The sequence below is a fragment of the Electrona antarctica genome (genome assembly GCF_951216825.1).
Source record: "Electrona antarctica genome assembly, chromosome: 18".
NCBI classification, from domain to species: Eukaryota; Metazoa; Chordata; class Actinopteri; order Myctophiformes; family Myctophidae; genus Electrona; species Electrona antarctica.
The window spans coordinates 2,138,440-2,152,800 of NC_136799.1; the positions used below are offsets into that span (position 1 = coordinate 2,138,440).

The window sequence follows — 14,361 nt, forward strand, 5'->3', positions numbered from 1 at the left end:
CATCTTCCATATAGTTACATCAGGTTACAAGCATCCGTTCCATACAGTTAGAGCATTTTGAGGCCTTCGATCCCCTTCCAGGCAGAGAGCCTGGTTGTCACCAGTTCCTCTAACTCAGTTTTCCCACCAATGTGTGTGTGTGTGTGTGTGTGTGTGTGTGTGTGTGTGTGTGTGTGTGTGTGTGTGTGTGTGTGTGTGTGTGTGTGTGTGTGTGTGTGTGTGTCAGGGGAAACAGCTAAGTCAAAGACCCCCCAACTGTGACAGGCACTGTAGTACTAATAAAACGCATAGCTAAATAAATGGAGAATTACAAAGTGAGAGACAGTGTGCCTATCTGAGCCTCCTGTCATAAAGATGGCTCTGATCAACCAGGATAGCCGTCTTCCTGAGTGATGAACCCTCCCAATGCAGGGACGGATTAACCCAACAAGGGCCCCTGGGCCGGTACATTTTTTGGGGCCCCCCTAGCGCGCGTGCTCGCAAAATTTCCGAGGTTTTTCGTGTTATCATTTTTTTTACCTACATTTAACAAAATCAATGGCCAATGAAGGTCCCCAGGAGCTTTTTTCAGGGCCTCAAACCCATTACAGGGCTTTACATTTTCCCAGAAGGGCCCCTGAGAGCCAAGGGCCCCTGGGCCACGGCCCCATTGGCTAATTTGGCCCTGTCCCAATGTGTTTATACAGCTGCCTATAGCAACTTTTAGAGATAACCTGCAGATAGCCTGTAGACCTTCAGTTCTAGTCGGTCACTTTGGTGAGACACTGGAGTGAGATCAGGGAGAAATACAAAGTTAAAGTTATAGGTACAATTATGACTAACCAGGTAGTTATGGATATGCTATATGATTCATAATACACCACATAAATACTCAAGTAAAGTAAAAAATACCTCAACATCGTACTTAAGTACAGTACTTAGTTACTTTCTACCACTGTACTATATGTACGTACATGCATGTGTAGAAATGATGTGTCATGATCAAAGGTCACAGCGTTTCACAGCAGCCAGACAGCTCAGATCATTGCTCCGTACACAACCCTCCAATCAACAGGATTGTGTATTTAAACTTTAACGACTTCTTCTCTCTGGTGAGTACAGAATTTATAGATATTTTCACAACGCAACACGTGACGAAAATGCTTGAAATTCCAGTTGTTCGGGAACCCCTTTTGGTGTTAGCATTATGTTATGCTTTAGCTATTGAAAAATAGCAGATCTACAAGCTCATAGCGCGCCACCGAGTGGCGCGCTACGAGCTTGTAGGTCTGCTATTTTTGAAAAATCGAAGAACGACTGACATAGAAACATACTGTAGCTTTTTCAGAAAACTGTCAGGATGTAGAAGACATTTTTAGAATCTGATCTCAGGTCAAAATGGGTTAAGAATCAAGAGCTAAGAAGAAGGGTTTAATTTGACCCTAGTCTCGTGTATAGCCAGACAACTACAGGTAAACCACAATCTCCGAATGCTCTATAGAATCTGGAACTACACCTCCTGAAATGTGAGCAAGGAACCTGACATTTCGGTTCACGAAAATATCGCAATGAGACACATTGTGAGCTTGTAGATCTGCTATTCTCAAAATTTTAAAAGGGACATTCTGTACAATGAATATACTTTTACTTTTGGTACTTTAAATACGTTTTGATGCCAATAGGCTACTTTTGTGCTTTTACTCCAGTCCATTTTGAATTTCGAATTTTTACATTTGAGTACCTTTTCAGCGCCGTGCTGTGAGCTTGTAGAGTCACATAGTTTATTTTGTACTACTTTTTAAACATTTGTTTCCTAATTTATGGAATGTCTTCCATTTTTTCTTTGATTTGACAAAAAAAGGTTTTTAAATCATTCAAACTTTTGCCTTTTTGAGAACAAATTTGAAAATGTTTTGAAACAATAATAATTAAAAACTAAATGTAGGAAACAAAACAAATATGTCCACGACCCACTAAACCAGGGATTCTCAACCATGGGTCGCCAAATTATTTTGGGGGGGGTCCTCAAAAAAATCATTTTTTTTTCAACTGAAAAACTGGAAATGAAGAGTTTACATAGTACATGCATAAACTTTCCTTAATGATTATATTTCAGTATTCATTTATGATTATATTTTCTCTATTATTAAGGTTATTTTTGCAGTCAGTTTGTATTGGGGTCGCGAGACATGGCCAAAGCCTTACGGGGTCCCCAGCCAAAAACGTTGAGAACCTGCACTAAACGACAGACAGGAATATATTTTATCAGCAGTGATTCAGTGAGGCAGAGTCTAAAGGTCCTCTCACACCAGGAGCAATATCAATGCTTATTGCTTAAAGGACCACTTCACCACTTTTCAACTTCTCTTCCTATAATTGGTCCTCACTAATGTTCATGATAAAATACCACAGTTTTTTCCTACTCAGTCTGTGTCTCATAGGAAGGCTGTGGGCAGTTCAGAAACCCGTCCACCAGTGACATCATCGATGGTGAATCCAAGCTAATAGAAACGGCAGGCTTTCTTTTCCTGAAAAGTTGCAATGCAATAGTTGAAGCCATCGTTCTCACGATAATACAAATCTAAATATATTTTAAAACAATCTACCTAATGATGATGTCACTGGTGGACGGGTGTCCGAACTGCCCAAAGCCCTCCTAAGAGACACAGACTGAGTAGGAAGAAATGGTGGTGTTTTATCATGAACATTAGTGAGGACCAATTATATGAAGAGATGTTGAAAAGTGGTGAAGTGGTCCTTTAATGATTAATAGAGCAATATATCTCCCTACTTTGTATAATCCCGACACACTCTTCAGTTCCAAATGTGCGTTTTGTTCTTTGGAGACTGGGGGGGGGGGTCTTATTATAATGAGTCAAAGATGTGAGAGGGGAGTAACTGCGATGAGGGTGTAGCGCAGAACATAATTTGCATGCACAGCGCACATGGTAACGCCCCGCCTGCCTCTGATTGGCCTACCGACACAGCTGGTGTCTCCGAGGTGGAAGATACATGTTGGATAGTCTGCTGCGCGAGGTTACTCCGTGGTGGGAAATAAATAAGGCAAACTAATATTGTTTATGCCGTTGGTCTGTTTATTTGTATACATGTGTAAACTTGAAACATTATTGTACTGTAAAAAGGTCTCTTTTCTTTATCTTTATCTTTTTTAGTATAATAGTATTCATTTACTATAATTAGATTAATACACGATAATCAACACTAATTTAGAACATCAAATCATAGTACAAAGGCCTATACGTGTTCAATCAAATTATTCAATCAAAGCAAATATTATTAGACAAACAATATTAGTTTGCCTCTTCTACAAAAAATAAAGTTACAAGTTACTGTCACGTGTTGCCATTCTCTTGTACCTGTATTATTTCCCACCACGGAGTAGCCTTGCATCTCGGAGGACAGGAAAGACGGGCAGTGTCGGTAGGCCAATCAGAGGCAGGCGGGGCGTTAACATGTCTATGCTTGGACGTAGAAAAGATATACGCAGCGCCACCACCACATCAGGACATCGTCCTGCTTTAGAAGCCAGACAGAAATGCCATGGACTGGTTATATCAGAGTGGTGATTTAGGCTCAAAGCATTAGAAATACGTATACATTTGAGGGACATAAACAATATGATATTAAATATTAAAAGACAGTTTTACAAATGCATGTTGTAGTTTAAGTGCTATACGATGGTTTCTAGCAATACATCTAATCAAAATATGTTCACTCTTGTCCTCAGTGTGTATAAATGGCCTCTGCCAGCAGCCTGCTGTCTGAAGAGCAGTTCCAGTGTTCCATCTGCCTGGACGTCTTCACCGATCCCATCACCACTCCGTGTGGACACAACTACTGCAACGCCTGCATCACACAGCACTGGGACAGCAGTGACGTGTGTCAGTGTCCGCTGTGTCAAGAGTCCTTCCATACGAGACCACAGTTCTCCGTTAACAAAGTTCTCTCGGAGATGGCTGATCAGTTCAGGAAGTTGAAGCAGCTGAAACAAACTTCCGAGGCGAGCCAAGAACCTCATGCCGAACCAGATGATGTCTCCTGTGACGTCTGCACCGACACCAAACTCAAAGCCCTGAAGTCCTGCCTGGTGTGTCTAATCTCCTACTGTCAGACCCACCTGGAGCCTCATCAGAGAATCGCGGCGCTAAAACGACACAAACTGATCGACCCCGTGAAGAACCTGGAAGACGTCATGTGTAAGAAACACGACAGACCTCTGGAGATGTTCTGTAAGACTGACCACGTGTGTGTTTGTCAGTTCTGCACCGAGTCAGACCACAAGTCACATCAGATTGTATCTCTGGAAGAGGAATGTGAAGGAAAGAAGGCTGAGCTGGGAAAGACAGAGGCTGAAGTTCAGAAGATGATCCGGGAGAGACAGCTGAACATTCAGGAGGTCCAGCACTCGGTAGAGCTCAGCAGGAAATATGCAGACACAGAGTTAGCAGACAGTGTGCAGGTCTTCACTGCTCTGATCAGCTGTATTGAGAGAAGCCAGGCTGAGGTCATTAATGTGATTGAAAAGAAGCAAAAAACAACAGAGAAACAGGCTGAAGGCTTCATCAAAGTGCTGCAACAGGAAATCACTGAGTTAGAGAAGAGAAGCTTTGAGCTGAAACAGTTCACACTCACTGAAGACCACCTCCACCTCCTCCAGGACTTCACGTCCATCAACACCCTTCCACCCACCATGGACTGGACACTGGTCTTGACAAAGGGCTGGACTGGCCAACTGTCTTCATATGTGGGGACTATGAGGACAGCTGTAGCTGAGCTAAAGAAGACACTCACTCACGAGATGGAGAAGAAGCTGCGTGACGTTGAGCTGAGGAGTGTCCAGCAATATGCGGTGAATGTAACTCTGGACCCAGTCACAGCACACTGCAAACTGGTCCTGTCTAAGAACAAAAAACAAGTCAATGATGGAGGCACAGCGAAGAATCTCCTAGAAACCAAAAAGAGATTCTCTAGAACACTCTGTGTCTTAGGAAAACAAAGCTTCTCCTCAGGAAGGTTCTACTATGAGGTTCAGGTTAAAGGGAAGACTTACTGGAGTTTAGGAGTGGCCAGCGAGTCCATCAACAGGAAGGAATCTGTCACACTTTGCCCCGCCAACGGTTACTGGACTCTAATGTTGGCGAGTAATGGATATAGGTACAAGGCTGCAGCCGATCCACCCGTCGTCCTCTCTGCGAAAAAGGAGCTCCAGAAAGTGGGCGTGTTTGTAGATTATGAGGACGGTCTGGTCTCCTTTTATGACGTGGAGGCCAGAGTCCACCTCTACTCTTTCACCGGCTGCACCTTCACTGAGGAACTTTATCCATTCTTCAGTCCTTATCCTAATTATGATGGTGCCAACTCCGTTCCTCTGGTCATCTCTCCAGTCAATCACAGAGATTAGAGTAATCCTCAGGTTGACATGAAAATAGCTAGTTTTAAGAGAACAGATGTTTATGTTGAGGATTAACGTTTTGTCAGCTGCTGTCACTTCAAATCAAGTCATTATTTGTTTGTTTGTTTTCACATACTCATTTAAAGATGATAGCCTACTCAAAGGATCAGTACAAATGCGCAGGAGAAGCCTTAAAACCATCCATGGGTTGTAAAGTGGCATTCTTTGGGAATGTTTGTACATTAATTGTATAGGATAAAATGTACATCAATGTGGAATATACACAATCTATTACAAATGAAAGTAAACCTCTATTGAATGGACTCTGGTTAATATTAGACAGACCATATGGAAAGGTTTTGGTGGTTAAGATTAGTGATTTCACTTTTTATTAACTGCTGTCCCTAACATAATAGATTATATTGAAACACAATTTGAAATGTACAGCCAAATATTATGGAACGCAGTTCTTAAAGTTTTATGTTTAAAATGTATTCGGTTTGTGATTGTATGTATTTGTTCTTTCATTATGTAGGCTACACGTATGGTCGCCCTTAAATCATCTCGCCTCTCGACTTTTACCTACACTAAGTTTAGGTATAGGGTTAGGTTTAGGCATAGTTTTACTGAGGTTAAGTTTAGGTATAGGGTTAGGTTTAGGCATAGTTTTACTGAGGTTAAGTTTAGGTATAAGGTTAGGTCTAGGCATAGTTTTACTGAGGTTAAGTTTAGGTATAGTGTTAGGTTTAGGCATAGTTTTACTGAGGTTAAGTTTAGGTATAAGGTTAGGTCTAGGCATAGTTTTACTGAGGTTAAGTTTAGGTATAGGGTTAGGTTTAGGCATAGTTTTACTGAGGTTAAGCTTAGGAATAAGGTTAGGTTCAGGCATAGTTTTACTGAGGTTAGGGTTAGGAATAAGGTTAGGTTTAACCATTGAAGCATAATTTGCTTAGGTTACTTTAGGAATACCAGGCCGCGCAGTTCCACTGGCTGTACGCCCGGGGCGAGTTGGTAAAAGGGTGACTTGTCCGGTATTCATACACGTATAGCTGCATGTTATACAATATTACATTTGTATTGTAAAAAAAAATACATCGTGACCAAGTACAGTGTTTTAGGACACAAGGGGGCATTGGTCTTTTTCAGCTTTTTGTACAGAATGTAAGCTTTCAAATGATGTGTAGTTCATTGATTTCAGAAAATATTTGAATAAGATAAACTTTGAATGTTGTTAAACTCTATAACCATTAAAGATCAGTCTGTATCTGAGGTGTGTTTCTTGAAGCTGAGTAAAAGCCAAAGGCTCTCAAAGTTTCCCCACTACTGGCACTAGTCAGGTAAAGGGTGTGAACAATGAAGTGTTGACTCCACCCATCACCAGCCTTAGGCCTCACTCACACTGTTGCAACTTGCATACAACATTTGTCTTGTGCCTTGTCCGTTTGTAATGGCCGCCCCAATGCATTTCCAATGGAAGTCACATGGTTTGACAAAACATTTTTGTTTGATGGGGTGTTGTGCCCCCCTCCCCCTACCCCCATCAAACAAAAATGTTTTGGCAAACCATGTGACTTCCATTGGAAATGCATTGGGGCGGCCATTAAACACGGACAAGACACAAGACAAATGTTGTATGCATGTTGCAACAGTGTGAGTGAGGCCTTAACCTATTGGTGGTGATCTGCAGCTGAAACCTGACGACAACAATAGCCAGACACTAGCCAACAGAAACTGCAGATGTAAATGTTGGCTTTAAAAGGTTCATTGTGTTTCCACCCTCCTGAAGCTTGTATGAAAACACGAAAACACAGCAATGTTTACAAACATATTTAAGCCATTTAAAGGAGGATTCAGTGATTTGGGTGATTTGGAAAACCCCCGGGTCCGCCCCGTTAACAAGATGTGCACATGCACGCACTACAGTGGGGGGGAGACGCGTAACAGGCCAAAAGCAAGCACACCAAGGCCCGTCCCCGCTCGATCATGATTGGCCGGAAGGCCCCTCTCTATCCTGATTGGATGAAGGCTGGGCCGCCTATAGCCAAAAACGAAACCTATGTTTTTTTTTGACCCCAGGGGTTAACTGGGGACAGGGAGGATCGAACTCCTTATATGGTCAGCACACTCTATAGTAGGGGAGATTATCACAACAAAACAAAGAAATAAGTGATATTTGAATTAAGTGAAATCACTGAATGTACCTTTAAGTATTCTAAAACGGATATCTGTTACACTTTACAGTGAGAAGGGACTCAAACATACACTCTTAGATAATATGGAGGAGAAAATGATGAACAAAAACAAAATAAAAAAATAAACCTATTTTGCTAATTTGCTGGAATTCAAAATCGCCTATACACTATAAATCCCTGGAACATGTGACGTGAACCAGTGTGTAATAGTTTAATGCTAAATGTTTATTTATGGATATAAAATAGACTAGAACACGAGTCACCGCAAACACCTCACGAGAACACCTAGTATTCTAATTCCAAACACGTAGGCTATATGACTGACTTGTGGTTGTAAAAACTAAACACATGTATGTGTTTAAAAAGTGTTACTGGCGATTAAGCATGTTCTTCTGTTTATAATCTATTCTAAACACTGTGACATGTTTAATAAAGTGTTACAAATAAGTGTTTAGAACCTAAACGCTTGGATTTAGTACATGAGGACCTTTTCTATACAGACCCGGACACATTGAACTCATTAAAACCTGGTGTAACCTATACGTTGTTTTACCTTTAATGCCGGCTGCGCCCTCTGTGTCACATACACCTCCGTGTCTCACTCTCATTTTTATTTATTTTTTCAGTATGAATTTTAAGGTTTTCAGAAAACCTTAGGTTAGGTTTTAGGAGGCGTTTTTAGAATCGGCCTCAGGTCTAAATGGCTTGCCACAGATCGGGGATATTTTCTTACTGTACATGCATGTGTATAAATGATGTGTCATGATCAAAGGTCACAGCGTTTCACAGCAGCCAGACAGCTCAGATCATTGCTCCGTACACAACCCTCCAATCAACAGGACTGTGTCTTTAAACTCTAACGACATACGTCTGGTGAGTACAGAATTTATACACATTTTCACAACGCAACACGCGACGAAAATGCTTGAAATTCCAGTTCCAGTTCCATTTGTCTGAATTAAGAATCAAGAGCTAAGAAGAAGGGCTTAGTTTGACAGGTATTCCACAATATCCAAATGCTCTATAGAGCCTGGAACTACACCTGGAACCTGACATTTTGGTTCACGAAAATTGTGAGCTTGTTTAGATCTGCTATTCTCAAAAATTAAAAGGGACATTCTCTACAATGAATATACTTTTACTTTTGGTACTTTAAATACATTTCTATGCCAATAGGCTACTTTTTGTGCTTTTACTTTTGTGCTTTTACTTTTGTGCTGTGAGCTTGTAGAGTCACATAGTCAATGTTTTACTACTTCTTAAACATTTGTTTCCTAATTTATGGAATGTCTTCCATTTGATTTCATCCTGAAATGAAAAAAAAAAAGGTTTTTAAATTAAACCTTTGGCTTTTTTGAAACAATACTAATTAAAAATTATAACTAAATGTAGGAAACAAAATAAATATGTCCACGACCCACTAAACGACAGACAGGAATATATTTTATGAGCAGTGTTTCAGTGAGGTATAGTCTAAAGGTCCTCTCACACCAGGAGCAATATCAATGCTTATTGCTTAATGTTTAATAGAGCAATATAGACCTCTCCCTACTTTGTATAATCCCGACACACTCAGCACTTCCAAATGTGCGTTTTGTTCTTTGGAGACTGTGGGGGGGAGGGGGGGGGGGGGTGTCAACGATGTGGGAGGGGAGTAACTTGCGATGAGGGTGTGGTGCAGAAAATAATTTGCAAACATGATACACAGCAACCCCAACACGTCAGGACATCCTGGTACTGCAGCTAAAACGGCTTTAGAAGCCAGACAGAAATGCCATTGACTGATTATATCAGAGTGGTGATTTAGGCTCAAACCATTAGAAATACGTATAGGCCTATGTTTGAGGGACATAAACAATATGATATTAAATATTAAATACAGTTTTACAAATGCATGTTGTAGTTCCTTTAAGTGCTACGATGGTTTATAGCAATACATTTAATCAAAATATGTTCACTCTTGTCCTCAGTGTGTAGAAATGGAATTTGCCAGCAGCCTGCTGTCTGAAGAGCAGTTCCAGTGTTCCATCTGCCTGGATGTGTTCACCGATCCGATCACCACTCCGTGTGGACACAACTACTGCAACACCTGCATCACACAGCACTGGGACAGCAGTGACGTGTGTCAGTGTCCGCTGTGTCAAGAGTCCTTCCACACGAGACCACAGTTCTCCGTTAACAAAGTTCTCTCGGAGATGGCTGATCAGTTCAGGAAGTTGAAGCAGCTGAAACAAACTTCCGAGGCGAGCCAAGAACCTCATGCCGAACCAGATGATGTATCCTGTGACGTCTGCACCGACACCAAACTCAAAGCCCTGAAGTCCTGTCTGGTGTGTCTGATCTCCTACTGTCAGACCCACCTGGAGCCTCATCAGAGAATCGCGGCGCTAAAACGACACAAACTGATCGACCCCGTGAAGAACCTGGAAGACGTCATGTGTAAGAAACACGACAGACCTCTGGAGATGTTCTGTAAGACTGACCACGTGTGTGTTTGTCAGTTCTGCACCGAGTCAGACCACAAGTCACATCAGATTGTATCTCTGGAAGAGGAGTCTGATGGAAGGAAGGCTGAGCTGGGAAAGACAGAGGCTGAAGTTCAGAAGATGATCCGGGAGAAACAGCTGAACATGCAGGAGGTCCAGCACTCGGTAGATCTCAGCAGGAAATATGCAGACACAGAGATAGCAGACAGTGTGCAGGTCTTCACTGATCTGATCAGCTGTATTGAGAGAAGCCAGTCTGAGGTCATTAATGTGATTGAAAAGAAGCAGAAAACAACAGAGAAACAGGCTGAAGGCTTCATCAAAAAGCTGCAAAAGGAAATAACTGAGTTAGAGAAGAGAAGCTCTGAGCTGAAAGAGCTCACACTCACTGAAGACCACCTCCACCTTCTCCAGAACTTCACATCCATCAACACCCTTCCACCCACCAAGGACTGGACAATGTTCTTGACAAAGGGCTGGACTGGCCAACTGTCTTCATATGTGGGGACTATGAGGACAGCTGTAGCTGAGCTAAATAAGACACTCACTCACGAGATGGAGAGGAATCTGCGTGACGTTGAGCTGAGGAGTGTCCAGAACTATGCGGTGGATGTAACTCTGGACCCTGACACAGCACACTGCAAACTGGTCCTGTCTAAGAACGGAAACCAAGTCCATGGTGGAGACACAGTGAAGAAGATCCGAGAAAACCAAAAGAGATTCTCTTTATGTCTCTGTGTGTTGGGAAAACAAAGCTTCTCCTCAGGAAGGTTCTACTATGAGGTTCAGGTTAAAGGGAAGACTTACTGGAGTTTAGGAGTGGCCAGAGAGTCCATCAACAGGAAGGAATACATCACACTTTGTCCCGCCAACGGTTACTGGACTATAATGTTGACAATTGGACATAAGTACAAGGCTGCAGCCGATCCACCCGTCCTCCTCTCTGAGGAAAAGGAGCTCCAGAAAGTGGGAGTGTTTGTGGACTATGAGGAGGGTCTGGTCTCCTTTTATGATGTGGGGGCCAGAGTTCACCTCTACTCTTTCACCGGCTGCACCTTCACTGAGAGACTCTACCCATACTTCAGTCCTTATCCTAATTATGATGGTGACAACTCCGCTCCTCTGATCATCTCTCCGGTCAATCACACACAGTAGATTAATCCTCAGCTTGACGTGAAAATCTTCAGTTTTAAGACAACAAATGTTTATATTGAGGATTAAGGTTTTGTCAGCTGCTGTCACTTCAAATCAAGTCATTATTTGTTTGTTTGTTTTCACTTCAAAGATGATACACAAAGAATCAGTAACAATGTGAAGTAGAATGCCTTAAAGGACAACTTCACCACTTTTCAACCTATCTTCATATAATAGGTCCTCACTAATATGGCACAATTCTTTTCTAATCAGTCTGTGTCTCATAGGAGGGCTGTGGGCAGTTCAGAAACCGTCCTCCAGTAACATCATCGATGGGGAATCCAAGCTAAGAGAAACTGCAGGCTTTCTAGTCCTGAAAAGTTGCAATGCGAAAATGGAAGCCATTGTTCTCACGATAATAAAAATCTAAACATTTTTGTAAAAGAAAATCTTGTCACTGGTGTTCGGGTTTCTGAACTGCCTACAGCCCTCCTATGAGACACAGACTTAGTAGAAAGAAATTGTGCCATTTTATCATGATTATTAGTGAGGACCTATTTTATGAAGATACTTTGAAAAGGTCCTTTAAAACAGTCCATGGGTTGTCAAGTGTCATTCTTTGGGAATGTTTGTACATTAATTGTATAGGATAAAATGTACATCATCAATGTGGAATATACACAATCTATTACAAATTAAACATTACATATCAGAGATGAAAATGAAAAGATGTATATAACAAAGATGAATATAACAACATTTAAAAAAAACAAAAAAACAATAACAGTTATAGAAACAGAGTAAACGTCCATTGAATGGACTCTGGTTAATTAGGCAGACCATATGGAAAGGTTTTGGTGGTGGTTAAGATCATTGATTTAACTTTGTATTAACTGCTGTCCCTAACAGATACATTATATTGAAACACAATTTGAAATGTACAGCCAAATATTATGGAACGCAGTTCTTAAAGTTTTATGTCTAAAATATATTCGGTTTGTGAGACTGATTGTATGCAATTGTTAGGCTACATGTATAGCTGCATGTTATCAATTATAGGTTATGGAAAATGGGATTATTCGCAAGAAATCAGAAATTAAAATGAATGTGCAAATACATGCCTGCATACTGTGCACTCCTTGAATTGTACAATATTAAGTTTGTATACAAAATAATACATCTGTGAGTCTGTGACCAAGTACAGTGTTTTAGGACACAAGGGGGCATTGGTCTAAATACATTTGATAGTATTTTTGTCTCTGTGGGGCCGCGATCTAAACACCGTCCATTTAAATCTGACCGACCGTCGGAACAAATGGAACCAAATGGACCTGCGTGTACAGAAATAATCACTGGCCTGCGTCTCCGTGAGTCATGTTACAACTAAGTGTTGCTCTGCAGGGAAAACGGTGGCCTGATTCAACTCATTTATCACAATACAGCACAGCTAACGCGCACTATAGCCCTGTGAATGTGCTCTGCTCTGTGTGTGTGTGTGTGTGTGTGCGTGTGCGTGTGTGCGTGCATGCGTGCGTGCGTGCGTGCGTGCGTGTGTGCGTTACGTGCGCGTGTGCGTGCGTGCCTCGGTGTGTCAGACATGTTCTTGTTTTATACTTTGGCTATCATACATCGTTACTTTGTGCCGCACTGTGAGCTTGTAAATCTGATATTAAAAATAGAAAGAAAACAAAGTATTATTTTTATATATATCTTTTTTAAAGCGAACATCTGGGTGCTGGGTGGGTCCCTGGAACATTATTTTGGGGTTCCTTGATAGTAAAATGTTTGAGAACTACTGATGTGTGCGTGCGTGCGTGCGTGCGTGCACATGTGTATATGCGTCAGAGGTGAGTAAGAGGTAGACTGGGTGATAGATGCTTCCCATTAAAAGGAACAAAGACGAGCGAGCGAGCAGGAGAACACAGGGGAGAACGAGAGAGAGAGAGAGCCTGGGCACACTTTAGATTCCATGCGTGGACAGAAGAAGCTGTGTTTTGCGTCATTTCCGTGTTTTCAGACAGCTGGTGGATGGAACAGAAGCTCCAGAGAGATTCAGGAAACAATGTACGCATTCAAGGGGGCATACGTTGGTCAGACGTACTAACAGTCTGACATGTGTGGCTGGTTAACAATAGAGTGTCTGTCAGGGCTGGACTGGGACAAAAATTCGGCCTGGTCATTTTCGCGTGAATTTGGCCCAGACCGGCCCACCACAACCAGCGCGCAGATAGCAGAAACTCTACCGCCCCGCTCCGTCGAGGCACATACAAACAAACAAGCCCTAATGCCACCACTTTTACAGAACAACATAAATGATACAAACCAACAGACAACTACACAACCCTTTGTAGAGGGTTTATTTGTCACTCACTGATACAGGTACAGTGAAATTATCATGATGGCACTGGCAGAATGGCAGCACGCCCGGACCTTTCCTGGTGGCCTGCCTGCCTGTCCAGGCCAATAGGCCTTTTTTTCATAGCGGCCCCCTACGTTCGCGGCCCACCAGGAATATGCCCGGTACGTCCTGTGGCCAGTCCAGCCCTGGTGTCTGTGAGGTCTTTCTGACCCATTTGGAGATTTTGAAGTTGATTATCTTTGCGCCTGAAGCTCTCAGAAGGTTCCCCTTCTTCCATGACCAAGACCTATTCCTAAATATTCAATTCAAATCATCTCTTGAAACATTTTCTAAATATGAATTTATCTTAGGCATACTTTCTCTGCATGCCTCAAAAATGACCCCTGCCACCCTATCTCCAGACAGCCCATTGTTCAATTTAAAAGACAATGGCTCTACCCCGCTGGTGGGGTTGAAGGTCAGTTGAAGACAGTAGCCAATAAAATTGCAGGGGGAAAAAAGGTATTTTTGACCTTAAGTCAGCGTGTGTGGTAGGTGGCCTTATTTCAGTCATGCGAGTGTGGCCGGTTAGGAATCACCAGTCGATCCCAACATACGTGGCCGGTTAAGACATGTGTGGCCGCTTAAGACTCACCCATGGCTCGCGACAAGCTTGGCCGGTTAAGACACGTGTGGCCGGTTAAGACACATGCGTGGCCGCCACTGGCCGGTTAAGACACATGCGTGGCCGGTTAAGACACATGCGTGGCCGCCACTGGCCGGTTAAGACACATGCGTGGCCGCCACTGGCCGGTTAAG

General features: G+C 42.3%; 2 protein-coding genes across 2 annotated transcripts; both read left to right on the top strand.

The window, feature by feature from the left end:
• Window positions 1-3,736: 3,736 nt before the first annotated feature.
• Window positions 3,737-5,567, top strand: LOC306942893 (E3 ubiquitin-protein ligase TRIM21-like; the record flags this gene model as incomplete). Its single annotated transcript, XM_079529061.1, has 1 exon — window positions 3,737-5,567. The coding sequence occupies one exon, from the start codon at window positions 3,737-3,739 to the stop codon at window positions 5,399-5,401; it is 1,665 nt and encodes a 554-aa protein (XP_079385187.1). The 3' UTR covers window positions 5,402-5,567.
• Window positions 5,568-9,560: 3,993 nt separating this feature from the next.
• Window positions 9,561-11,317, top strand: LOC306942357 (E3 ubiquitin-protein ligase TRIM21-like). Its single transcript, XM_079528206.1, has one exon. It carries the CDS (start codon window positions 9,564-9,566, stop codon window positions 11,223-11,225), a length of 1,662 nt encoding a protein of 553 aa, XP_079384332.1. The 5' UTR covers window positions 9,561-9,563; the 3' UTR covers window positions 11,226-11,317.
• The last annotated feature ends 3,044 nt before the right edge of the window (window positions 11,318-14,361 follow it).

Excerpts from the sequence above, each read along its gene's own strand:
- LOC306942357 (XM_079528206.1), top strand. The coding sequence starts at position 9,564 with ATGGAATTTGCCAGCAGCCTGCTGTCTGAAGAGCAGTTCCAGTGTTCC.